Source organism: Chaetodon auriga, chromosome 21 (assembly GCF_051107435.1).
Source record: "Chaetodon auriga isolate fChaAug3 chromosome 21, fChaAug3.hap1, whole genome shotgun sequence".
NCBI lineage: Eukaryota > Metazoa > Chordata > Actinopteri > Chaetodontiformes > Chaetodontidae > Chaetodon > Chaetodon auriga.
In genome coordinates, this window is record NC_135094.1 from 4,146,977 (window position 1) to 4,174,589 (window position 27,613).

A 27,613-nucleotide genomic window follows, 5' to 3' on the forward strand; every position below is an offset into this window, starting at 1 on the left:
CAGAGGCGGTTTAGAGGAGAACAGAGTCAGTAAGTACACTCTAAAGAGGAGACCAAGTGGAACGCTCCAGGAAATGCTTCATTTTTAATACATGGAGGACAATGACTGACACTTCAGAAAGAGACGAAAATCCCTAAACACAGAGTAACAAGGCAATATGTTGGTGCTCAACCTACATTTTCCGCCGCGCTGAGCTTTAAAATAGCGTCATGGAGCACTTCAATCAATCACGGCTGGAGAGCAACAGCCTCGCAGCGGATGAAAGCTGTGAACAATAAAGCTCCGCCAGAAAAAAACGGGACTCTGTCCTCGATTACCGTGAAATTTTGACGCTCATCACTTCTGGTTTTAAGAGTTTAAAACCAAGTAAGAAGAAAAATGAGAAAAATAATGGGAAGAAAACGCAAATAATGGTTCATGGTTCCCAGAGGACGAATCCTGTGAAGTTTGGACAGAAATGTCTCAGCGTCTCTCGCCATCTGCGCACAGACATTCATGTTCCCCTCAGCTGAATTGTAATTTTGGAGATCTCTTAACTTTGCATCTAGTGCCGCACTCAGGTCAAAATGTTAATTCGTGCTGCCTCCGTTTATGACCCAAACACCTCAGATCTAATGACATTCCCATCAGCCTCAGCTGTGCTTTGTGTTTACTGCTAATTAGCAGTTGGTATGTTAGCGCACTGATGTTAGCACTTAGCTCAGAGCACTGCTGCGTGTAAGCGTGGCATCACAGAGCTCCAACTGTTATTTACCGAAAAGGAGATTAAAACTGATTCATGTGTTCAAAAACGTTGTTGCACAGCTCAGAATATGCCTCTGACAAATTAATAAATAATCATCTATACAGTTAAACATTATAAATTGTGCTTTTAAAGTCCATTTTTCAGCTGGGTGTTGGTATATTCCTGTTGTTTTCCCTTAATTTTACTTCACTTTTCAAACTCAAAATGTAAATAGCGACCTAGAGAACAAAGTTAAGAACGGAGGTCAAGTTTGACATTTTCAGCTGGGTTGGATGTTCTGTCTCTATGGGGTTTGAATAATATGAGCTTTTAAATGCCAATCAATACCAATATTTAAATTAAAAACTAAGCAGAGCCAGAAAAAAACGAATGGAAACGTCTGAAATATGAACTAAGAATTGCATTAAAGATTAAAAGTGTGGTGAGAAGGCGAAACAGCTTGGGTGCAGCTTCAGAAATACATCTCCATTATGTCAGCGCTGGACGATGTGATTGGACAAAAAGCGTTTTAACCACAGAAATCTACAATCTATCTCCGATTTCTCCCCCGTGAGGACAACATCTTCACCAACAGACCTCAATTTGTCCAAGTACAGCGAACGCTCATTGTGAGATTTGGCTCTTGTTTAGCGGCAGCAGAAAGGTCAGCAGTGACAAAATGTTGATTCGGAGAGGACGAGCTCGATACCGCACTCAGCCAAACAACGCGCCTCGGACAGAACGGACGGGGGACAATGCTCCTTTTGACTAACTGACTTTTAAGCTGACTTCTGCCTGACGCAAAAGGGCAAAGTAATTCACCGACACCAACAAACAAGTCGAGCACTCGCTCAGCCGAGAGGGCGCTTTAACCAAAACCCTGAGACATTAATCCAAGGCACCTCCTCCATTAGCCTCAGCTTGTCAGAAGTGAAATTGGAGCGATAAAAGCCCACTTCACTGGCATATAGTTAATTTCATGCCATGCTGAAGAGAGACAGGGATGGGCAGAGAGTAAATGCTTCAGGTCGAGGACTTTACAGCACTCATAAATGCTCATCTATTAGTTTTGGAATTTAATTCTGCCTTCCAGCCTCTATGGCGTTTGGTTTGGATGGGAGGGTCGAGTCCAAGGTCGGAGCCGCTCCTCAGCCTGACCATTGATCTGAAAGGCAGGCCGATTCAGCAGCCCGTGATTGATGACAAGCCCAGCCAATCAGGTTGTGCAGGTAGGAGAGGCCGACATGGTGACAGACGTGGGAGCACGTGCACCGCGGTTAATAATGGAAAGGCTCGTCATACGGCGACTCAAGGTAAATGGCAGCAGGACCGGGGGGGGGGGGTGTAATTTCCCAAAGCAATGTCAGACACGACCTGCTGACGCGGTTTACTGCATCTGCTCTGCTTCACCATCAGATGGGCTGCATGCGGGACAGATAAATGGATTTCACCCAACTTTAAGAGGATTAAAAAAACAAGAGCAAAGGGAAAAAAGTGAAGTTTGTACAGTTTGTTTAGTGTGGAGAGTTTCAAGGCTTCAGCCGGAGTTCAGGAGGTCACTCCTAGCAGGAAACAGCTGACGCTAACCAACATGGCGGCGTATCTGCTGATCACAGACGTTCTCTCTATCGTCTCTTCTTCTTGTTTTACCTCCTCTGGTCAAATCTTCTGATTAATGGTGTAGAAATAGTTTGAAGTTTGAAAGCTTCACGTGTTCGCGTCACTCAAAATTGATTAAAAACTAGAAAATTAAGTCTCACAGTTGATTCCTCGATTTTGTTTTCAACTGAGACTTGATCAAAGTTTGAAAGTCTGTCACATACAAAACTTTAAATATTCTAAATTTGTGTTTGTGCTGGATGATTTGTGGTAGATTTTATCGACTCATCTTGGATTTTTTATTTTGTACTGATGTCGAGCAGACGAGGCGTGCACGAAACTGCTTTTTAAAAATAAACCAATAGAAATATTTTCACCGTTTCTTTCCTCTGTCTTAATTCTGTGATAAATCTTCCTTTTAACTGTTTGAGATGTGCCTCTGTACGGGGAAAAAAATGCACCAAATGTTCCCTGAAGAACGATCCAATCTTGTACAAAACGATGGCGACTGTTTTCTGGACGCAGTCAGTGGAAACATGGAAACGCTCCGAATTTCAAAACTTTCATCTCATTTAAGATCCTCAAAGAACAAACTGAATGTTTCAAATTTGACTCTCGAACAGCGAATTCTGCTCGATGCAAAATCCTCTGTCTTCACTTCCAGACTTCAGCCCGGCTGCTGCTGTATTCGCCGCTTGCAGCTATAATTTAATTTTGCCTCTGTCGCCCTGTGACCACGACCTTACATCATAAAGCCTCAGAAGCTTTCGGGCCTATCTTTTGGCCAACAGCAACACAATAACTATCCATCCTGGATGGAGAGCCGCAACCCCTGGAAATGAAAAATAAGTAAAGGAAAATTCACCCTCAGACACCTCACACACGAGTAATGATGGATTTTTTTTCCCCCACTTTCCTCAACCAGTCTCATCTACTTCAGGTGTTGTTGTCCTGCTTGTAGAATATAACAGATGATAACTCTTTGCATTCACAATGTGCAGGAGAGCAAAACTGAGCGATAAGAGAAGCAGAGCTTTTTCAGGCGTGGAGGAGACCAATCAAACAACTTGCCTCAAATGCATCTTTCGAATTGTGGTTTTGATGAATTATGATCTATCGAAGCGGCTGCGGCAGGAAGACTTTCGATTATTATTCTGCGCCCGTACCAAAGAACAACATCCCTCCAATCTCTAATTTGAAAGAAGCATTGCTCTTTAAATCTCTGAGACGGGCACAACAGTCTGATTTGTTCTGATATATAACTACAGATTAATCTCAATGTGATGACTCATCATTTGGCTCTTGCAGGGAAACTTACTGTCTGCACCACAGACTGGATAAAAGAAGTGGACTTAGCCACCGTGACGTAACCACTGGTTTGCGGACTGCTGTTCTGAAGCCTCGAGAATTTGGCTGTTCGATCTTGCTTTTTGAGCCACAAGTGACTGAGAAACCGCTTTATCTTCTGATTTGCTCTAAATAGGAACATAAGTTCTAAAATGAACATCATGCTGTATTAAAGCAGACTTGAAATGAGAGATTCAGGCCAATAACTCCTCAACTGTTTACTGAGGAAATAAATCCAGTGAGAAGTCGGGTCATCTTTTCATAAACTTCTATAAAATTGGACTTCTTTTTGCAACCAGTCCCCCTGCTGGCCATTGGAAAGAATGCAGGTTTGTTAAGGCACTTCTTTTATACTGTCAAAGTCACGACAAAAAGGCCCCTGAATCATGAAGTCTTTCACTAGCAGCTGTTTTTTTTTTTCAGTCTTTTCCTGTAAAATGTTAGCAGTTCCACTTCTGAACCAATTAGGTGTGTTTTAGAAAATCGCCTGCAAGTTGAACAATGTCAAAACTTCAGAGTTGAGCCTTTGAGAATATAGAACGTGTTGGCGAAGCATAACAAACGTGGTTCCGCTGTGCGGGTTCGATCTCGAGGGCCACTGGGGCGCGAGATAAAGAGATGTTGTGCGAGCAGCGGGCGGATAGCGCCGGCGAACCGCGGAGATCTCAACCACTGTACCGCTGACAGGTACAAGTGGAGGAAGAGGGAGGAGGGTGACGCTCAACAGAAGGTAGCAGAGGAGCGTTGGAGGCGCTGCCAGTCAACCATCCCCTTGTTTCCTTGTAGACAGGTCCAGATATCCCCCCCCCCACCACCACCACCGCCCCTCATGCCCTTATTGCATTCTCCACACCTTCCCCAGGAGATTAGAAGAGGGCTGGGAGAGGGTACACAAACGGGGATACGCTATGGTGGACAAAGGAATAGCACATCCCCTCTATCTCGTCTCGCGCTCCACCTCCTCCTCTGTGTGCACAGCGCCATAAGCACCATGGGGATATTGAGACAGACATATCCCTCCTAGATGAAAGGGGCATTTCAGTCACACAGGCCCCAAAGGTAAATGTGGTCTGAGTTAGCAAGCAGCTCCTCGTTTATTGTGGAGCGGGAGAGGGACTCAAAGGCACCATAACACCACTGAAAGCAATAAAGGGCAACTGCTCTGTTCACACTTCTGACAAGCTATTTGTGGCTCTACCAGGCCATAAAGACATATGCTTATTTTCTATTGTTTGTGAAGCCCTAACAAAGTTTGTCCCTGTAGAGGTTACTGTGGTTTCCCTCCCTCTGTTTTCCTTCACAGCGCAGCAGCAGCAGCAGTAGCAGCGAGCGTTTCATTTGCAGATATGAAGCCCTGCCGGTGCTCTCGCCTTATCATTCATTATTTGTGCAGCGATTATGCATGAGATAAACCTGACAGTTTGAAATCTCTCTCTTCCCTCCCTGGAGGTTTGCATGACAGCTCTAAGATCTTCAATATTTTGTTAAGGCTAAAGTCATACACACTGTAAGCTGCGTAAAAACAAGGCAAATATTTGCCAAATCCTACATAAAAGATTCCACATGCGTTTATTAAAGCGATCTGTAATGCTTCAGCACGTCTGATTAACTATTCCACCTCTTTCAATCCGCAGCCTTCTCTCTCTCTGTTGATAAGAACTGAATAAACAGGCTGCAGAAAAAAATACTCTCCAGAGTTTCGACACCATCCCTCACTCCAGGTGTCACTATGTCTCAGTAATAAATACAACAATAAACTGAAGGCATGCAGCACCTTCCCCGACTGACAGCCGAGAGCCGGCGCAGTTAGACAAATTCCTTCGACAGCAGTCAACGCCGTGCAAACACGGCCTTCACAGGGCGGCCATGTTCATTTGTATTCCTTTCTGTGTAAGAGAGACATGCAAAATGTCAATGACAAATTTGTCTAGACACCATTATCTCGGTCTGGATTTCACAGCAGAACCGAACTGAGGCTGAGCGCGGACGCCCATGGTTCATTTTACAGGAGCGCCACAGAGATGTTGATGTATTTCCCTGGGGACAATGTGGCTTTCTCTGCTGCGAAAATCCTTTCCAGAGAAACACATTTTGCTCAATTTAGCAATGAAGCAACACAGTCCTGAGATTCATTTCCCAGACTGTGAATTACAATGAGTCTCTTAGTTACAGTGAAATCTACATCGGCATAAGAGCTAATTCCGCAGTTATGCTACAGACTAAATTGGAGGCCAATTAGCGCGCTATACGCTAACATGAAGAGTGAGCTGTAGAAGCGTCTCCTATTGACAGATGTTTCGCTTGGCCATGGTTTCATGGAATGCATAAAATAAATTGCAATTAGCAACTGTTGCTTAAGTTTTCTTTCGCATTCGGCTTATTAGTTTGACTACTTCCTTGAAACAGACGAGCGGATTAAAACAAGGGAAAATGCAAAACATCTTAATTCAATCATAATTAAGAAAACATACATCTGTTGAAAACTGGAGTATTTACTGCAGCACATGAAAAAGACACTGACAGAAATACATTTGCATATCCTAATTAGAAAATACATCTACAGTCGGTTCATTATGCTCAAAAAACTTTCTATTCACCGTGTGTTCGGTGAGGAAAACTTTCTTCTGAGACAGATTCTTTTTTTCTTCTTCTTTTTTTTTTTTTGCTCCTTTTTGCTTTGGTTCGTCTCCGGGAATGTCAGCAATTTTCAGGAAAGTTGTTGTGTTGCAGAAAATGGTGCCTCCAATAATTATAGTGCAGCTGATTGGCCTGGGACACAACCACCCACAGCAGAGGCAAACTTCACTTCACACACCATCTTTTGGGACCTGACAAGTCCATATTCCACCAACACTGCGCTCTCTGAACACTAATGTCCATCACGGCTTCTTTAAATGATTGCTTTGTTGGCCTGTGTTTTGCTTTTTACTCACTAGTTGCAGGATGTGTTGCGGCTCAGTGTCTTTCTCTGGGCTTCCTATTGTACATTATCTAGCTGCAGCCAGAATTTTAAAAAACTGGCTGCACAATTAGTTACTGCACCACAATAATTGCGAATATTTTGAAAGATATTTTGATTCTGAGAGTAATAAACTTAAGCATTATGAGTTCTTCTTAACCTCTGCTTATCTACGAAGAGCCAGCTGTGAATGCAGGCTTTCTCGCTGCAGTTTCCTGTTTCAGTAGAAGCAGAAAAACAGCTTTTTTTTTAGACTTTTCTACTCTATTTTATTCTTGGGATGCTTTGAGGAAGAGGAAGAAATGACAAACTGACATGCTCTCAGACACCATATAGCCAAGAGTATGCAGACATGTGAACATTACACTTCTTTCCAAAACCATGAGCATTAACCTGCTGCAACAACAGCCTCTTCTAGGTTCAGGCTCTTTGCAAGATGTTGGAACCTGGCTGCAGTTTGCTCTCATTCTGCCACAAGATGATCACTGAGGTCAGTCAGTGATGCTGGGCCATAAGGCCTCGCTCGCATCTGGCATTTCAGTTCATCCAAAATGTGTTGGATGGGGCTGAGTTCAGTGCCGTGCTGGCAAGTCCAGTTCTCCCACAGCATGATGGAAGAAACCATTTCCTTATGGACCTGGATCTGGGCATGGGGGCACTGTCATGTTTAAACAGGATAGCGCCCAATGGGAGCACACGATCGTCTAAAATATCAATGTATGCAGCGACATTAAGCGTTCCTTTAACAGGAACTAAGAATCCTAGACCAGACAATGAAAACAGGTCAAGACAAAAACACAAAAAACGTAAGTGTCCATATATTTTTGGCCTCATAATGTAATAACAGCCGCTACAAATACAATTAAACTGTACAGACGTGACTAAATGCACTACCCTTCCATGCTACAACTCTGAGCAGCATTTGCAAAGTGGCGTACAGTAACAGCAGGCTGAGAGCGAGGAAGCACAGAGGAGCAGAAGCAGCTATTCACAAAGACCAACTTGGCTGGCAGAGAGAGAGAGAGAGAGAGAGAGAGAGAGAGAGAGAGAGAGAGAGAGAGAGAGAGAGGATGTGGTCAAGATGAGGACGAGAGCCAGAGACAGACAGAGAGAGACAGAGAGGGCGAGAGACTTGGCATGGACGCTCGCTGCTGCAGCCAGAAAGTGAGCTGAGAAATATGGCTGCTGTCCCTGGATCTGGCCACTTCGACTTTGACTCAGAAAGACACAAAACACACATAAGTTATGTTGCCATTAAAATACTCCCATAGTTTAGAGCAAATCACTGCAAAATAAAATCAGAGCGTGTTCACATCAGTCACCGTTATGGAAATAATAAAAAAACATTAAAGCGGTCGTGACAAGATTTGTATTCATTTTTATTTTTTGAAGAATAAATACCATCCATGTGCACCCAGCGGTGTTTTTTTAGCTGCTGCTATGGTGGAAATGCAGGAAACAGCCACATATTCCTGTGGGTGTTTCACAATAAAAGTCACCCCATGTTTCACCAGCTGAATGCTTTAAATGCAGGAGGAAATGTTGGGTTAGCATTAGCACTAGCTTAATACAGCACTGACACAGCTGTAGGAGAGTGAGCAGTAAACAATGAGGCTTTTATCAACGAGATAAAAACAAAATTACACTAATGCTGGATCACATTGCATCATTTCCTGTGAATGACTTTGCACAGGTCGACAATTTGAATCCAGAGCGGTAACGGCGGACTCCGCCACTGCCAATCATACCTACGACATAGAGAAAAAACTGAAGAGTCGAAATACACTGAATGGTTATTGCTGAAAAAAAGATAAATATTAGTTTATGAAAATATTAATGATTATAACTTTAATCAAGAATAAATGTAAACCATTCTGCCAACCGAATGCCACTAATGAGAGATTTTGCAGCTTTTTTTCCCCATTTTAGATTTACATTTTCATGTAAACATTGTTTGGTTTTGGACTGTTGCTCAGACATTACTAAACCCCTGATGTCACCTTGGACTCTTGGATGTGTGTTTTGCATATTTAACAGATGAAACCATCAATCGATTGATTATAAAAACAGATTCATTGATAATGTTAATTTAACTTGACATAAAAGCTGAGTTTACAGTCGGAGAGGCGATTTTCCAGCATCAGCATATTCAGCGAAATCATCTTATTTGCTCCGTTTTTAGCCAGTTACCACATCAACACTATCTGGTGTTGAGAACATCTAAAGCTTTAAAAACTGCTTTTCGTCTACGACACATTCATCGCCATCGCCGCAGCGAATATTCCACATCTACGCATTTTTAACTTTTCCTCGTAATTACTTTCCTGTAAACTTTTTGAGAGGCAATTATCTTCTCTCCACCTCACACACACAGACACGCACACACACACTATTTAAATTCCAGAGGCAAGCTTTGATCACCAGCACATTAGCTTTACATTAGAAACAATCATTAGGGGGACATCATCCCCACGACCAATTTGCCTTCGGAAAATAGTAGTGCTTGAGTGTGCTGCAGCCCACGGAGGACCAATGAGCCACACCAAACTTGATTAGGCCTCATAGTAATACATCATTCCTCCTGGCCAAGCCTTTGTAGATGAAGGACTCGTCTTCATATTAATCTGGAAACGGCTAGAAACTGGAGTGGACTCATTTTCAGAAATCTCTTTGAGGAGGTTTGCTCTGGCAGAGAAGAATGTGTCAAAAGATAAATGAGTAATGAGTTCCACGTGTTCATTGGAGGCTATAGAGATAAATTCCAGGCAGGCGTTTCAGGTTTGATTTTTCAAAGCGCCACCTCTGAGGCTGCGGCTGCTCGCTTTCAGGCGGCACGACGCACCATCACAAGCAAAAACTTTTAACATTTTCCGACTGCCGCGCTTAGAAACCCATTTGAAAAAGTTGCAGCTCTTCTATCGAACATGTTTGATGCCCTGCTGAGAGACAGAAAAGCAAGCAGATGCCGTCTCATCCGAAGAGAAACTACCCACCGCAGAAACTTCCTCTCAAGGTTTCAGAGCGAGGGGATGAGCTGAAGAACCACATCCCCTTCACGCCTTCACAGCATTAAAATCATCTTTAATGCGCAATGACACCCCATAAATAAAGTATACCTTATGAAAGTCAATAAAAAGAAAACCTCCTCGAGCGTCACTGACATGCACTGTCCCATGTAGCTGAGATGAGCTCATTTTAAGAGCATAAAGCCTCCTCATTACCGGGCACCATCATAAACGGCCGTCAAACCCACCTCACGACAGCTTTATGAGAGCATAACGGACGCCATTTTGTGGCTCGGGGTAACTTTGAGGGAGCAGATGGGAGTGAACTTTAAACTCAGCAGGGAGCAGGCAGCAGCGTCCAGCTGACAGTGGGGATGGCCTGCCTGATGTTTGATTAAGAGGCACGTTGACCTTTCCGAGGCTCCAGGGGGCGCTGAGACACGCTCTCACCTGACAGCCCGCGAGTCAGAGCCTTCTCATTATGGCCCAAATCTATCAATCTACTCGGGAGCTTTTTCTCTCTCCTCTCACCGGGAAAAACGAAATGCTGTGGGTTTGTGGGAGAGAAGCACGCTTTGAGGAGGCTGTCAGTGAAAGAGAAGTGTCAAAGGGGAAGTGTAGAAAGTTGTGCGGTTAAGAGAGGTTAAAAAAAAGAGAGAGAGAAAGGAGAGCGACGTGATAGATGCCTGCAGAAGCTCGGCGCTGCTGCCTCTCAGCGCAGTTATCCCAAAGCTGAATGTCCAGCTCTGAAACACGGATCAGCCGGTAACTAGAAGCTCAAACTACTCTCATACCAGCTATAATGAACACAGAGGAATCTACTGAGCACAGCGCTGACGCCTTACCTGAGATCATAACTGATGGCGAGGAAGAAGCTGAAGCGAGTCAATACTGTGTGATGAATTAGACCCGCAAAGTGGCACTGGGTGTGCGCCTCTACTGTTCATGACAAATTGGCCATGTCAGTCTCCAGGTATTTCCCTCACGATCAATACACGCTGACGAAAACGCAGCTGAGGCCGGATTTAGTTTGTAATCACGGAGACAAGACGGACAGGGACACAAACGCTTTTTTTTTACCCAACAAATGCAGACCAGAGCTGGAACCAGTGATTTAAATCAATATACTGAGGGACACGGACGCACGCGCACACCAGCACTGTGCAGCCTTTTAACCTGCTCCCAACTTGTTTGAAAGGTCACAATAAGCAGATATTTACAAAAATCAGTGAAGCTGATGAGGTCGAGCGTTAAATGTATTGTCGCACATATTAGTAACTTCTCACATTTTGATTTATTTATGCTGGAATTGAGCTTTTAATAATATGACATTGTCATATTTACAGCTTGCGCAACCAAATGCACAAAAAAAAGCTTGAAAAAACGGATCTAAAGAACCACGTCTTCTCTACAGCCATGATCTACTGATTTTTTCTTTTTAATAAAATATTCAGAGCATTTTTTCTGGTGAAGAAAACTAACCTTGCATAACCAGCAAATTAAGGAAATAATTCTGCAAAAACTTCTAATAAATGATGCAACGCTGACGCACACAAGCAGCCTGAGGCGTCGCGCTGGATGAGGTCAAGGAGCGTTTGCTTCCCTCGGTGGGTCGGCGAGGAGAAGAAAGCCCCTGGGCCTGCATCATCTGAAGGGAAGGGGACCCGCCGGCCATCCATTAGGCCTGATTTAAGGTGAGGGAAGCTTTTACTAAAACACTTCTTGACATCAGTATAGAAATGTTGGTATTCCGCCCAGCCATAATCCAGACACCGTAAATCCACCTTCCTGTTCTCCACATCTCGTTGGAGTGTGTGCTCAGTATCCGCCACTAAGCACTTAATCACAGTTACTAATCATAATGAAGGTGATTACAAAGAGGTTAAATCTGAATGTATTCTTTTCAGTAAAAAGCTAGAGGAGAACATTCATTCTGTGCAGGAACGCCGTCTTCTTCATGTTTCTGGATCAGAAAAGCCGTTGTGGCACATTTGACTGCAACACCATCAAGAGCTGTCTTAAGAGGAGCTGTCTCTACCTTAAAGACAAGCTCAAGTAATCAAAAGAGGAACCGTCCTTGTTATATTTTAACAGGGTAACTAACTGTGTGAAAGCAGCCTTCCTAACTCTGCCTGTACTGTACTGTACTGCTGGGGTGGACGCGTGCCAGTGAGCAGCTGCCCAATCAGTGGGGACTGGCAAATGAGCCTGCGATGCTACTGTAATCCATTAATTCAGCTTCACCGAGCGGCCTGTATGATACACTGCAGCGCAGCGTGTAAGGTGGAGGCTCACCGGAGCTGTGTGTAATATACAGTGCTGCCGTAGCTGAGCAGGAGTGCAATACTTCAACTTATGTAGGTGAGGGTGCAGCAACTGTTAGAGCGCCGTGCAATGAGCTCCTAAACTGCTGTATATCACCTGCTTATATGCTATAAAAAATGCATGTAAAAGGTATTGATTGCTGTCTTTTATTACCAGATTTCATCAGTTAAAACATCTGGTGTTAAATCAACTTACAAATTTCCTTCTTTTTCTCATTTGCATTCACTGCACAGCTTTCTGAAATACAGTAAATCAAGCATGCCTTGTAAAGCTAAGTTTCACAGACTCACTGTAGCAGCTTCATGTGCCAGACGTTTGATAACCTCAACCTCAAGCCTGCAAAGTTACCGACTCTGGCAGCAGCGGGGCGTCGTCATAAATCTTGAAAGAAACGTATCTGCCTGCATTGAGGAAGCGTTTCACCTCATCTTGACTTCCTGCTCCGCCTCGCTTCGTTTCATTAGTCCTGCCTTTGCAAGCGTGAATAACTGCTGGCTATCAGATGCAGAATGTTTGTCTGCTTATACCCATCAAACCTCGCCTTTCGTTGTTGCTGTGTTGAGATTATGTTCCCCGTCTAAATGAAGCAGCCGTCTTCCAGGCTTAATCTTTTTTTGTGTTTCCGTTGTCTGAAGAAATCAAACTAAAATCCTCCAGAGGGAAAAAATAAAATGCTTCAGACGTGCATGGCGTGCATTGTGCCCTTCGTGTTACATCAAATGAGCGGAGAAAATGGAGGTCCGTGAGGCATTCAAGAGACCGCCAATTAATTCAAATGAATCCCAAACATCCATATCATAATTAATAATACATCAGCCGCACAGGACGAGGATGCACAAAAGTTAATTTAGCAGTGCAGAGCACTCTCCCAGTGCACCGTGAGGTTGGTAATATTCTTCTAATGTTAAGGGAATATACAACATTCCCCGCTACAACAGGTGCTTTTTCATTTTCTGTCTGGCTAGCTTTAATGATCTCATTAGACAACCACTCTAACCGGGGAACTGCCTATGGCACCTCTGACACACGACAGGGAGCACAACAAGAGCGCAGAGCAGGGAGGTCGGGCATCCGTCTGATGTCACGCTTGTAACAGACGCCGCTTACTTACAAGATGGACAAGACTCTGAGAGAGCGCTCGGAAAAAACAAAAAAAAAAAAGGCTAATTGAATTCCCCGTGCGCCGCCGTGCGCAGCCCTCCCCCCCCGCTGCAGAGGCTGGAGAAGACAAGCTAAGGAGCCTGTTAGACTCAGTTGTACATCATTACCCAGAATTCTAGCCGGCAGTTTCCCCAACTTCCTCTGCCAGGAACCAAATGGCACAGATTAATCATAGATCGCCTGATGGCAAAAGGCAGAGAAAACGCTCCTACAGGCTGATCATAGAGCTTCTACAACAGCAGAAAAGCACATAACTTGCACTTCAGAGCAAAGCTTTGAAGCTGTTTGAGCTGGTTAACGTCCCCGTTAGCGTTTAAAACGGCGCCATATATTTGCATCCAGCATGTTCTTTTCAGCCGGATTATCTCATCATCGCCAGTTAAATGAAAGAGCTAAAGATTCTGGATGCGAAATGTTCTTATGTCATGATAAAGAGACGCCGTGTTTCCTTTGTTTTGTGCTGTGGCTCGTTTCAGAATGAGGAGAAATAAAAAAGAGAAACGAAACGAGCAGAATCTTTCATTTTTCAGCCAAACATTCGCTGATTTCTGCTTCTCAAATGTGAAGATTCGCCTCTTTTGTGTTTATATCACTCGGACCTAAATGTCTCAGGTTTTGGGCTGCAGTTCGAATGAAACAGGACTTTTTAAGGCTTCACCTTGGGCTCAGGAAGGTTGTGATGGGCATTTTTCACTATTTCTATTTCCCTACTTTAAGACCAGATGATTAATCGTGACAGATTTGAAATTTAAATAATCGATAGTGGAAGCCTCAACTGAAAGAGCATAATTTAAGCAAAGTCAGGAAATGGAAAAAAATCTGAATGTAAATTGAAGGTTAATGTCAAACGGATACCCAGCTGGAGGATTTCCAAGTGCAAATTCATGACAGGATGATTTTTCATCTCCGCTCTCTTTGGTCTGAGGCTTCGCTGTCGATTCTTCTGCCTTTGCTGCTGTAGATCCTCGTCACAGTCTGAGGGAGAAAGATGTTTATTTGCCCAGCCTCACGAAACGCGGCTATCTTGGCAGAAATTTGACCGAACTGTTTTCCTCAGCTTAGTTTTTAATAGGTTTCCAAACTCCCTCATCATGTTGGACTGTGTGGTCCAATTTGAAAGTCAAAAAACTGGCACTGGCTGTTTTTTCCCCCTCTCCATCTGCCCCTCTGTCTGTCAGTCGCTTCGCCTCCCTCCATCACTCATGTTTACCTTGTTTTGCAGACTGTAACTGAATTAAAACACAGCCTTTCAGCACCCCTCCCTGTTTTACCAAGCTTATCCGCAGTATGGAAATACATAAAACAGCTATACACACACACACAGGATGGTAAACACTGTAGTTATGTGTTGAGATGTGGTGATTTCAGACAAATTGAGTCATTGAGTCGTCCGTTTGCTCATTCTGTGCACACAGTCTGCCTGTGAAATGCAATTACACTCAATGCCATGAGTAAGTGGTGGAAACCAGCTTATCATGTCAGAGTCCTAACGAGTGTTACTGAGGGAAATCAGCGCTAATGCCGAGCACAAACACAGAGTTCCCGTGCAAGGGGAGGAAACAGACCTTCTCGAGAAGAAAGGCCCTCGTCTTTTTGCTTCTCGCTGAAGGTGGAGATGATTACAGGATGAGAGGTGAGGCTGTGTTTATGATACGTAACATGCAGACTCACTTCCCATATACGTCCACATCTAGCACTACACAACAACCTGCCAAATTAGCCTGTAATTACATTGCTGTCGATTTATCACGCGGCGTCGGCTCATCCAGACCCCTGTCAGAACATTTCCTCTCCAAACACCGAGCCAAACCTCTCCACAGCAGCCTCAAAGCGCTAAACGTTAGCTAAATCACCCCGGAGCCGCAGCGACTGTCGCACAATCCATATCTCAACTGTGCTCAAGCTTGAGGAACCATGGTGGTGGTTTTGGATGTTTTACCCCATTAACTACAAATTGCATATGCAGTTATTGCTGTCCACTTTCCAAAGTATAACATATGCTTTTAGATTAATTTTCTTCCTCGCAGGCAGTTTCCATTAATTTCGGCACACTATGAGAAAATCAACTTGCGGAGACTTGAAACATGCTTGAGACGGGTAATCCATCACGCTGAACGTTTTTTCAACTTTTTGTCAAGGTTATGCGGCGATGCAGCTGTGAGAAGGAAAACTGAGCTCCGGTTTGCAGGAGCGTTCGAGCACACTCCGACACGAGCAGCGCTTTAACTGTGAGAGACGGACAAATTTACATTCTGCTTTCCACAACGCTCTTTTTTTTCCATTTCTCTGCAGCCCTCGCTGTGGCTGACTCAAAGCTCCAACATGTCTGAATGTACCAACAAGCACATATTTGAAGTTGGGTTTCGTTTCTCCCTCTTGTCAGAGTTAACCTCACTATCACCTCCAATACTTTGGAAACTGTCCTTGGTGGCACGTCCACGAGCGCTGAGTCATCTGAAATCTGAAAGGCTGCTGAAAACCTTTGTATCCGTGAGCTCAAATGAACTGAAATCTCTCAACAGCTGCTGGATAGACTGCCATGAAATTTGGTTCAGACGTTCACGTTCTCCTCTGACTGTAGCAACAACAGTTTCACCATCAACAGTCAGAAAACTTTGGTTTTTGATCAAATCCCTGAAAAACGAATCATACTCCCACCAGCCTCAGCTGGACTTTGTGTTTAGTGCTAATTAGAAAATCTTAGCACGCTAAATGTGATGGTGAACATGGCAAACATTACACAACTACCTGCTAAACATCGCCATGTTAGCATGCTAATGTTAGCATCTAGCTTAAAGCACCAATCCTACAAACAGCCTCGCTGAGCAGCCATTTTGGGAAATTAGGCTTGCTCGCTCTCTTGCTGAGTCAGATGAGAAGCTTGATACCTTTCTCATGTCTGTCTGTTCAATCTGAAGCTGCAGGGAGCAGCTGATTAGTTTAGCTTAGCATTAACACAGTAAACAGGGAGAAACAGCTAGCCTGGTTCTGTCCAAACATAACAAAATCCATCGTTTTTACACTTTTCTACAGATTGAACAAATGAAACAGAACATCAGTCAGCTGGTTGCCCCCCGTTTCAGTCTTTGTGTGAAGCTAAGCTACCCAGCTGCTGGCTGTGGCCTCACATGTGCCCGTCAGATACTGTGTGAGAGTCGTATCTTCTCATCTTATTCTCTGCAAGACGTCGAATAATGTCTTTGAGATGGCCTGTAGCTGCCTGAAATAATAAAGTCACATGCTAGCATGGCTGACGCAGTCTTGTTATATAGTTAGTCCTCATAACTGTCTGACCACAAAATATAACGGCTTTCAAAGAAATATGAGGGTGTCAAAATGTCAAAAACTGAAAGCTGCACATGTCTGTAAGTTCACCTCCAGCTCCACAAAGTCAGACTACATCTAACGAGCCCAGTCTGTCACGTCTTCCGGGTTCAAAGACCAGTGGAAGTCCAGTTAATGCTGCATGTGTCCAATCAGGTGTCCAAATGGGACGCCGATCCTCTAACTGGACGGACTACTCGAAGCCTGCCAGATCACAAAGATGGAGGAGAAACTGTGGGCTGGCATTGCAAAGATAATTGATTTTCATACAGGAGCAAGTTAGTTGGATACTATTTAGGAGGGAAATAAAATGGTCAGTCGTCATGTGGAAGCGTATGTGGAGCCATGCAACCACTGGTATGGTCCTTTAACTCCTCCACTCCATCACAGTCCTTCATCACAGTATATACAGGACAGGCCACATCAAAATAGTCCATGAAAGGACTTATCAGTCATATACTGTACATAGAGCCGATCTCAGCTTCACTATGATGAATCACAGCACATAAAAACAGGAGAAAAGAAATCAACACGATAACTTGAACAAGCCCAATTACACCATCTCCCCATAAAAGCCGAACATCGCAGCAATCAGACCTACACAAGCACGGGTCCTCGATCTCAAGATGCAAACAATGTAGGAATGGATGGGGCGGGCTGTATGAAATATTCAGCTACTGTATACTCATTATGTCGCCGGAGCACTCAGCATGGTGCGGCCTGGCTAAGTGGTGATTGATTGCTCGGGGACGGGGAGTGGGTGCAACAGACAGAGGCGGCAGATACTGTACACACAAGACGGGGAAAAGGCTTCTGCACGTCTCCAGGATTTTAATGTGGGACACTTCCACGCACGAGGCAGTGAAACAAGACGCAGCAGCACAATGTGGTGCCATTGTAACGGGTTTAAAAATTCAATCATCGCCGTGGTGTGAATGAAATGAATGGAGCAGCATACAAATAAGTGCAGTATACTGGGACTCTACCAGTACGGGTTTGACTGCCAAAAACAGTTATTTTGAATCTTCAATGTCTTTGAATGGCTGCATTTTCATGCCAGTGACTGCTTTTTCTTTTCCTCTGGCATCTTACTGTTGGCAGGGTGCAAAAGCAACTGAAACAGACCACCATGTCAGGCTAAGACTCACACTTGAAACCCTAACTAACGAAATAATTGTATTATTTATTTGCTCTTCAAGGCAGGATGAAATATGAATACCAGCACGATTAACAGCCTTTAATTGAATAATAACGGTTCACAATAAACCTTAAGTAAATACATGAATACCGTGGTGAAGAGGGGTACTGATTCACATGAAAATGGACACCACCTGTCCAGAATTAAGACGCTAAGTAGCTTGGAAAACATTCATACAAATACCACTGGGAGATGGCGGTCAGTCTGAACCCTCAGAGGCTACTTCAGTTACACAGACAGCTAAAGATACAAAACAGCATCGAGCTCATGTCGTTAAGCTGTTTGCCAATCGAGGATTTGGATTGTCGTCCACATTTAAATGAACTGCTGCGAAAAACATTTTAGCCTTTTTGTTTTCTTGTTGACGGTTAGATGAGAAGATCGATACCACCCTCGTGTCTGTCTGTTAAATATGAAGCTAAAGGCAGTACTGGTTAGCTTAGCTTAGCATAAAGACAGGAAACAATGCTGCAAAAATGTGAACTGGTAGGATGCTTAGCCTTTTGTATGAGGCAGATACTGTAGAAGAAAGGCATCGATCTTCTCATCCAACTCTCAACAAGAAGGTAATGACGTGCATTTCTCAAAAATAAAGTCACAGTCTCGAAGGCTGAAAGTAGAAAAGTTTAAGATCGATGAGTTGAGCATGGATCCAACTGAAGTGTCAAAGCGTAGAGCGTAATGCAACAAAATAACGCCACAAAGCTGCTTTTCTCTGTAAATGTGCTGAAATGCTGCTCGCTTTTAGCCGAGCCCTTGATTGCAGAGCAGGTCAGAGTGAAAGCAGGACGAAGCTTTTTGTTCACAAACAGAGCTCAGGCTTCGAAGTGAGTTTTGAAAGTTAGAGATTTCAACGTCAAAGTGATCCTTAAATTATTGGTATCGATCAGCTGTTCCTTCAACAAGCGATTACAGTCATTTGGTGCTTTTTAATCTTCTCTTCAGCTCACAGACAGATGGGCGAACAGGTGAACAATGGAAATAACAAAGAGTCTGTTTTAGGAGCCGAGACGACTTCGTGTGAGACAACATTAAATCCAAATAACCACCCTTGCCATAAGATTCCAGCTCCTGTGCTGCAAAAGTTGATAACTCGAGCCATCTGCCAGCCTCACTTGATTGCTCGACAAACAAATGTAGCCAGAGGGGAAACACTCAGCGTGATGGATTCCAGTGTGCCTAATGAAATGCCGCTGTTGTGAGCTGGCACCGCTGAAAAACTGTGGCGCGCATAAAGGTCACCATAAATCAAGTCCCTCAGTCACAGCCTCCCGCATTTCTGCTTTTGCAAAAAGCTGACCCCAATCAAGCACATAAATATCCCAAAAGTATCCACAGACCACCTCGCAGGGACGAATCTGAAAATAAGAGCTGCAGCGTTCGCCGTGCACCATCAGTCTGTGACAGCTGCTATCAGCAGCGCACTCGCTAAAATGTGTTTACTGTATGCATTATACAAGAATAAAGACTCCATTTGGCGCCGAAAAACAGGTGATCTGCACAAAATTAACCGACAAATATTCTGATAACTGATTGATGGATAACCACTCAGGCAGTTAATCAAAACTTTAGCTTATTAGCGTGCAGATATCTGCTTTCACCACTGCAAATTTATTAGATTTGGGTTTTTGACAAGCTCCGCTGAAACTGGTAGGACTGCTGATGGACTTCTTACAGACTAATCAATTAATCCATTAATTTAAAAAATGGTCTATAATTTTTTTCGGTAATGAAAACAATAACTAGTTGCAGCCCAGTGGAGCTTTTCTTTCCGTCACAGTGCTGTTAGCAGTGTCTTTACTATGTCTCACACCTTATTTCAGGCGCTGTTTGAGATTTCTGAAAACCTCACAAAGCAGCAACAGCAACGTCAAAAGAGCTACGATGGCAATGCTGACTCACTCACTACAAGGCAGCGGGTAACAGGTGCACAGATACCAGATGTCTGGAAAATCACGGTGCAGGGTGCAGCAGGCATCGCACAGCAATCAATAAAGCAGCATGCATGCGGAGGTGGACAAACGGCGCTGTGATTTCACTTCTTCTTCACGTGGTTTGAAATGGACGGGGATGAAAACAAGTGAAGTGAGCTATTGACATAACACCTACGAGCTGGCCCGCAGCCATGAAGTGTGTATTGGAAAGGCATTAACTGCGTAGTGGAGCACCAAATCATGCAGGGTGGTCCTCCATCAAAATGCACTCATCAGCCTGAAGGCGCACACACAGTAATACTGCAAACAGCTGTTCGAGGCACAAAACAGAAGCATTCTTCAGTATGCAAACAGGAGCACATCTGCTTCCAGTCTGTGCTCCGGGGAAAACATAGCGGCCAGCAAATTAGGTTGATCTTCAATAAAGGTGGCAGTTTGTACGCGGAGCTTATCGGCGAAGTCTGGTGGAATAATCTTGTCTTTAAAACAGCAACGTGCGAGAAGGACAGACTCCGCTTGGACCATCGCTTTGTGATTTCGTACAGGTTTTCCTGTCGGGCTGGGAAATAAGTCATTACTGCCAAATGAGAATCGACTCTTGGTGGAATTACTGTGACAATGTGATTACATGCTGTTGCCATGTTACAAAATTCTGTTAATGGTTAATGGTTGCAGCAAACCGTTGGTTCAGTTTAACATCTGACATCTAACATCGTCTGATGCCATGAACAAGACTCATCATCCTGAACAGAAATTGATTATTTTATGTGTAATTTTGCAACACGTTGTCACACCTTTACGACAGAATAGGTTGTTTGCCGATGTTTCCCAAAACGACACCACCTGACGTCCACCTTTGCTCCTGTCATGATTACTATGGCCACTAGAGGCCGCCACCTAACATAACTATGAGTCGTAATAACAGGCATTTTTCTGGGGAGGACAATCTGAATTTTGGCAAACATATTATGATAAACAGATTCTTGGGCTTGCTTCTTTGATCGACGTGGTAAAGCAAACATCTAAATTGGTCACATATACTTTCTGCTTTTGATCAGCTCAGCTTGCTAATTACAATTAGACACATTAAACTGGAGATTCCAGTATAATCTTATGCATCTAATTGTATTTAAGAGTGATTTGATTCTTTTGTCGTACAGGCCATGACTCTTTTGCTTGAATACCCCAATGAACAGTAATAAAAGTAACTTAAAACCATAAATCCCAACTGTGACCTTATAATGCTTCTAAATTCGAGTTAAATTGCACGCTTTTATCACGCAGCCACAAAGACTTCGGAGTTAATGAGACGACGGGAGCCCTCACTGGAGGAGCGCCAATGTTTCCTCAAACTGACAACAGTCTCAAATATAATAACCATGACGAGACCCCTCCTGGTTAGTCTTTTGGACGCCTTTCGCAGAGATAAATCTCTCAGTCCGTAACATTGCATACATTTTTTTTTTTTTCATTTCAGCCGAAAGGAATCATTAGCTGTTGAACAGCGCTGCCGTCTGTGCCCTTGAAGAAGGATGTTTGCCGTGTCAGTGAACAATTAGACACAAAAAGCTGCAGAACGGACGTCTGAGCCGTTTCAGCGTGGCCTCACGCTTATGCCGGAAGCTCATTCATTTGCAGACATCAAGCATGAAGGCCTTCCCTCCCTGTAACGCGAGTCTGCAGGTGAGATAATAGCATATGTATCCCATGGAAACATCTTCGCTGTCAATATGCCTTTAGGCATCTGAATGCAGACTCGGTTAGCTCCAATTTCCTGTGCAGGCTCAACACCTCGGGGTGTTCTGGCACCCATTTTCAACTACTACCTGTTTCAGTTGCAGGCAGAATCCCCAGTGGGCAACAACGATGCCCAACCGCCATGTCTGGTGGTCAGATATCACGCTGTGCAGATTTCTCCCTGTTATTGAGAGGACTTCCCACTGAGACACAGCAGTTAGTCTCCATCCCTGGAGTACGGGCTTATTGTGCAGGAAGCAATCACTTGGTGCAATAAACCTGTCATGCTGAAGCCAAAGTACATCGCCCGCCTCGCTGTCATGCACTTTCCATGTTGTTATCGGCTAAATTCCGCCCCAGAGGATGAATAATGTCACAGCTGATTGAGTCCATAAATCAAACTGTGAATTTAGGGATGCGGGCGTGAGAACACATCCGTATCCAAATGGAACAGAAGCCCTTGGTTCAGTTCTGGACTGAGCCTGCAGATCTCACTGAGGAGGCTAAAACAAAATGGCAAGCATCATCAGCACACTCCTCAGTGGGGCCACTGTGGAGGTGTTTTTCAGCAGGTGCACGTTCACTGGATTCCTGCAGGACTGCTGCTCCCACTTTGAGTGGAGCTGATTGGAAACTGCAAATTGAGTTTCCATTTTCTGAAGAACCCACAGGGCAATCTGAATGATTTCGGTTCCTGTTTTCTGTTAATATTTCAGCAAACGGTTCGACTTTTTGGGAAATAAACTTGATGAGCTTCATACAACAAAACGCATGTTAATTTATGGATGAATACTTCAGTGTAGTTGTGTTTTATGTTGAGGAGGTCAAAGAGAAATGTCCATTAAACGAGTGGACAACTCAGCAAAATGCCAGTATGATAGAGGGCATGAGCCTGAGGGGACGCGGGGACACTGTTTCACAAAAAACTAAAAAATGAAGGAATAAATGACACCACCTGTCCATAACAATACAACACAGCGTGTTTTAGAAACTGAAAAGCTCAGAAAATGTCCTGCAAGGACTGGACATTCAGGAAATAACCATTGGGACACAGTGGTTTTGTACTGGCAATCAAAGATATGGATTATCTACAGGTCTCATCCACAATTTAAAGGACTCATCCAGCAGCTGGTTCAAAAGAACATCACAAAATCACTTTTACACTTTGGGTTTGAACAGACTGAACAAAGAGGACTTAATGTGCTCATTTGTGAGCTTTGATGTGCTGCATGGCGGATCGTAAACGTTTGGATGGAGCCACGCTGGCCGTTTCCTCCTGCTTCCAGTTTTTATGTTAAGATAAGCTAAGCTAAGCTAACTGTTTCCTGGCAGCAGCTTCACATTTAATATACATGTTTAAGAGTGGTACAGATCTTATCTAACTCTCAGCATGAATATGCAGATTTTCCTACATTTCTTTAACTCTTTATTTAAGGAGGAATGAGCTATATTCTATTTTCCAGAGCCTGTTGTATCAAAACATCCAAAGTCCGTTCTTTCTGATCTTTCTGACCGTCTCCAGACATGGCCTCAGTGGCTGCTTCAGGCTCCAGATTCTTCACATATTCACAACTTTGTCCAATGTAAATAGGACTGCTGCACAATTGCCAACTGGAATGAAAATATTCGCTTTATATCTCACTCGGCACAAGTGACTCTGATTTGGAAATTGACCAAAATCCTCATGATAAACACCCGTGTTTACTTTTCATTATGCAGGGATAAAAGAGATAAACACACGGCGCACATCTCTGCACAAAATAAGGCCACAGGGAGTAAAAGACCGTCTTCAGTGAAGGAACCATTTAGAAAGGCCTGACTCCACACAGCTGTGTCCCACATCCTCCAAAATGGCCTGGAGTGTCTGCAGAGCACGGCTTATTCAGCTATAAATAAAGCAATCATGGGCCAAATCGAAAAATTAACATCCAACTAAACTGCCCAGGAAGAAAGTCGGTCTGAAAATCAGTGAGTCGACCACGTTCAGACAACAGCAGAGGAGGCTATGAAATAATATGGAAGTCTAATATTCCACAGATGAAAAATTTAGAGAATCAAAAGCCTTTAAAAGTCACGTTACTGGCCCTTAATATCTGAAAGAGTCCCACAGGACCTTTGCTATTCACCCCCCTCATCCATACATCCAATATAGCTGCCTGCAGCTTCCAGCAGGACAGCCGGCGTAATATCTCCTGCACCTCGCAGCTTTAGATGCAGTAAAATATTAATGGGACCCTCCTTGGGCAAAAGGTTACCTCTGCCCTGCAAAGCTTCACGAGGCAAAGGAGACAAAGCCAAAACTCGGCAGCCACCATGATCGGCCCCATAAAACCAGGCCAAAACTTTCCAACTCCTTTAACTGTGATTCACAGCCTCAGCGACTCCGTTAGGGTCGCTTGGACTTGGAGCAGGGGAGGACACGTGAAATCAAAAAAGGGCGTGAACTGCCACAAATCACCTCAGTGGGATTTTTACAGCAGCAAAAGCCAAACGCGAGCAGCCAATGCGCTCGTTTCCAAAGCTTCATCGTGCGCCAAAGCGCGTGTGGATGACGGAAACGGGCGACTTCCGAAAGATCTTCAGGAAGGCGTGAAATCATTTTATCGGCGTCATGCAGTCGCTACGAAAAGCCACCAAAAGCCAGCTTACCATGACGTTGCCCTGCATCTTTGCCGTCTCAATCAGACTCTTTTCCTTCATTTTCGCTTCCTCCGCGGCTGCGATCTGCTTCCGAAAGGCTCAATTTGCAGACTTTTGGACAGCTTGTGTCAGCTCTGCGTCCCCGCCAGTTCCCAGCCAGACCCTTAGGTAGTGAGCCAGTTCATAAGTGGGTGGGCTTACAACCCAGCGGATTGATTAAAAAAAAAAAGGGAAAACAAGGTGGGCTCTCCTCGGTGCTCTGATGGAAATGTATGTCTGCCGACTTCTCCCTCCTTGCATACAAAACAGTAAATCATGCAGGGGGGAAATGAAGCGAGGAGGGAGAGAAGTTTGGTTTATGAGCCCCTCCAGATCATCCCTCGCCTCGATGCGCAGAAATTTCTTTTTCTGTTAATTTCAGGGAAACAGAAATCCCTCTTGCACTGGTCTCTGGGGAGCTGGCGGCCGCGGCGCGTCCAAGCTGCTGCAGGTATCGTTTCAGATGAGATGGACAGCGCGTAAACTGCCGCTGGCTCTACATGCAGGCTTTAACCTGCACGACAAACTGACCCCAGCTCAGCTGTAATCAGCTGCACATTTACACGCATGAAGGTCATGATCGTGAATAAACTGCTATCGTGGACATCAGGTGTGCGCATCCCATAAATCTGATCACTTCCCAGGGTTCTTATTAATGGCTGTGACGTTAACGGCCAGTAAATATAAAACGTTAAAGGTCATGACTGAAGGGGAATTATCCACCACGAGCCCGTGAAGATCTATGCTGATCTCCCTGAATACTTGTTCCTACTTACTGTAAATTATTTAGCCCTTTAGAAACTCAGCCTCCTTTATTCAAGGCCAGCTTTCTCCACAGTTTCTCACTTTATGACCACATTTCTGAAACAAAAAAGCATCCATTGCAGGCAGCCTTCAAACATCAAACTTTTCCCATTCCCAACTCCCTGTGTCTGAGCTGTCTACACCAGTGGTTCCCAACGTGGGGGTCAGGACCCCTGAGGGCCTCGCAGCATCAGTCTGAGTCACGGGATGATCAACAGGTTGGGAAAGAAAAGTGTATTCTGCAGGATTTGTTTATTATACAATAATTTTACTTTTTCAGCCAACAGGTTATTCAGATTAAACATGAACAAATGTCGGGCTCAACTTAAGGTTCAAAAAGTTTTAGTCTAATTTTTGGGAAACAAGACCACTGGAGACTGTTTCGCTGCTGTTTTAGGTTGTTCTGAAGCTGCTGTCTGTCTCCTTGTTTTAAAAAAATGGCACAACGATACGGATTCTTGTCGTTATGTGGAGGCCATCAGAGCTCCTCCTCTGACTCATACTGTAGATTTGCTAATATAAATTAAGCCAGCAGAGCCGCTCGGCTGCAGCTAAGTAGCATATGTTGATGTTTGCGCTCCTCTTGAGTCTTAATGTTCAGTTCATTTGAACAACCTTTTAAGTCTGTACATCCCTGGACTGTGAACGCACACACAGTTCTGTACATTTACAGCTAATATGGACACTCGACAGCATGTCTGAGCGTGTGTGGACCCTTTCTGTTCCTGCTCTGTGATCCACATGTTAATGGGGGTATCAGGCAGGGCATATACTTGCTCTAAAACTTAATAAAAACAAAAATAAAAATGAGTCACATCCCAGACTAGATATATTCAGTCGCAAGGAGACATTGCTTTATTTTAAGGGCTCCAAAAATCAGCCAATTATGGCTCATTTTTTAGGTGAATAAAGCTTGTTAGATTTTTAAAAAAAATAATACACATAACGCAACGCATCGTGCTCGCAGCCCAACATCTACGCTGAACGGGCACTTCTCCACCACTCCATCGCTGACTGGTTCTGAACTTGCTTTTGGAAAAAAGATCAGGGGACGAGCAGAATCAAGATGCTGAAAAGATGAAGAGCGGTTAGGTTACACCTTTTGTTGCACCAGCAGTCTTCATAGCCGCGGATGTCTTGTTATTCATCCATCTAAAAGAGAGCTGCAGAATTTTAATGAACAGCACACGAGGTTCATTAGGTCCCCAGGTAAACGCTGACTGATTCCCATTACTGACATTAATAACACATCACAACAGCAGCGTACATAAAGGGAGAATTCAGACTGTACATACTGTTCAAGTACTGAGACAGTTGGGATGTGGATGAGCAGTGTTTTACACCCCTCTAACCTTTGATTTCACTTCTACCTTTAATATTTACTATTTTAAGCTAAAAAAAAAAACCCCACCCACATCAGACCAAGCCCTGCGTATCAGCAGCTTTAAAGATGAAGGCTGCCTCAGTTCTCACTCTCTCTCTCGAGCTTCATAAATCAATATCAGTCTGAGTCTTCAGAATTCAGACTCAGTGTTTACTGTACTGCATATAAAAGGTACACTGATGATGCAGGCAGGCAGCTGAGCGTCCTAAACTCACAGCAGCAGTTCACCGAGAGAAGGTTCCCCCAGCTGGGAAGTGCAAACAGCATGTCTCACATAAATCTCATTTTAAAAGTGCCTGGTATTAATTACTGTGGATAAGGCTGTCAAAACAACCTAATGGGGGCATCGGGCTCCCTCGACTCCAGCTGGACTGCTGACAGAGGGAGAACATAGCAGTTGCAAAGATAGGTAGCTGGCTGCGCTGCTTCATTACTCTGTCGGCATTTTTTACTGATTTTCTTCAACTGCTCCACGGAGTTCTTCTGCCAAGGGCTTAAAGGATAACCTTCAAAACACATTATTTTCAACTCACGGCGTACAACTCCTGTTTGTAACAGGAGCTGTATGCTTTGCTGATAGTGCCACATTTAATCAGGCTTATGCATCAAACATGACACATAAACTCCCCTCGACCCCACGAGCTGGTCTGTACTACACATGCAATATTGAATTCACCATGTTGCTTGTTCTCCTACTAGGCACACTGGGCCAAGCTGAAATCCATCATGCACAGGTGTGGTGGCCAAGGACATCTGTAACAACAATGTTGGCTGTGCACAAGCAGGCAGCAGCTGCCTGATGTTAAGGCTCTCAGAGAAAATGGCTGGCCAGGGATGGGTAAGTGCTACTGCGCCGTAAAGCTCCACAAAAATGGGCAGATGACAGCAGCAAAAGCTGCCGAGCTGCATGGGAGCTCTGCTGGAGAGAGAAAATCTGCCGGAGTGTGGACAGCTGCTGCTCCAATATGGAGGACCACAGTAAACTGCTGGCAGAGGAGCTGTGATACATAGACGGTGCATGGAAAACATGTTAAATATGATGCTGAGTATCACTCCATTGTCACAGCATACAAAACAATGCAGAAATAAAGAAATAAATAAAGTGTTTTTCCCTGCAACTGCATCCACTGTGACAATGTGATGTAACTCGTGAGTTAGAATTGTCCTTTGATAAATTCTTTGAAATAAAAAGCTACACGAATCCTCCTCCATTCATTTGTTCAGTCTGAGAGGCAGCAGGCAAGGCAGGCGCAAGAGCCACAATGAGAACGAATGGTTTTACTTATCCAAACTTCAATACCCGTGAGACACAGACTACTTTAACTGTATGAACATATTTAACAGTTAGGAAGACAAAGTAAAGCAGCTCCTCCTGATCTCCCACAAACCTCAAGCAGAAATTAAGCCGCAGGCAGAACACGGAGACAAAACAG

The 27,613-nt window shown here is 44.1% G+C and overlaps 1 protein-coding gene across 2 annotated transcripts in view; it reads right to left on the reverse strand.

Moving 5' to 3' along the window:
- dpp6a (dipeptidyl-peptidase 6a) overlaps positions 1-27,613 on the reverse strand; it is a 182,836-nt gene that overhangs the window by 137,049 nt on the left and 18,174 nt on the right. The window contains exon 1 of one of the 2 annotated variants that reach the window (XM_076721546.1): positions 23,963-24,028. The exons of the other annotated variant lie outside the window; for it this stretch is intronic. Within the exon in view, the coding sequence (XP_076577661.1) occupies positions 23,963-24,013 (51 nt within the window). The 5' untranslated portion in view covers positions 24,014-24,028. Of the gene's footprint in view, positions 1-23,962; positions 24,029-27,613 lie in introns of those variants that run through there. 2 annotated transcript variants of the gene reach the window in all.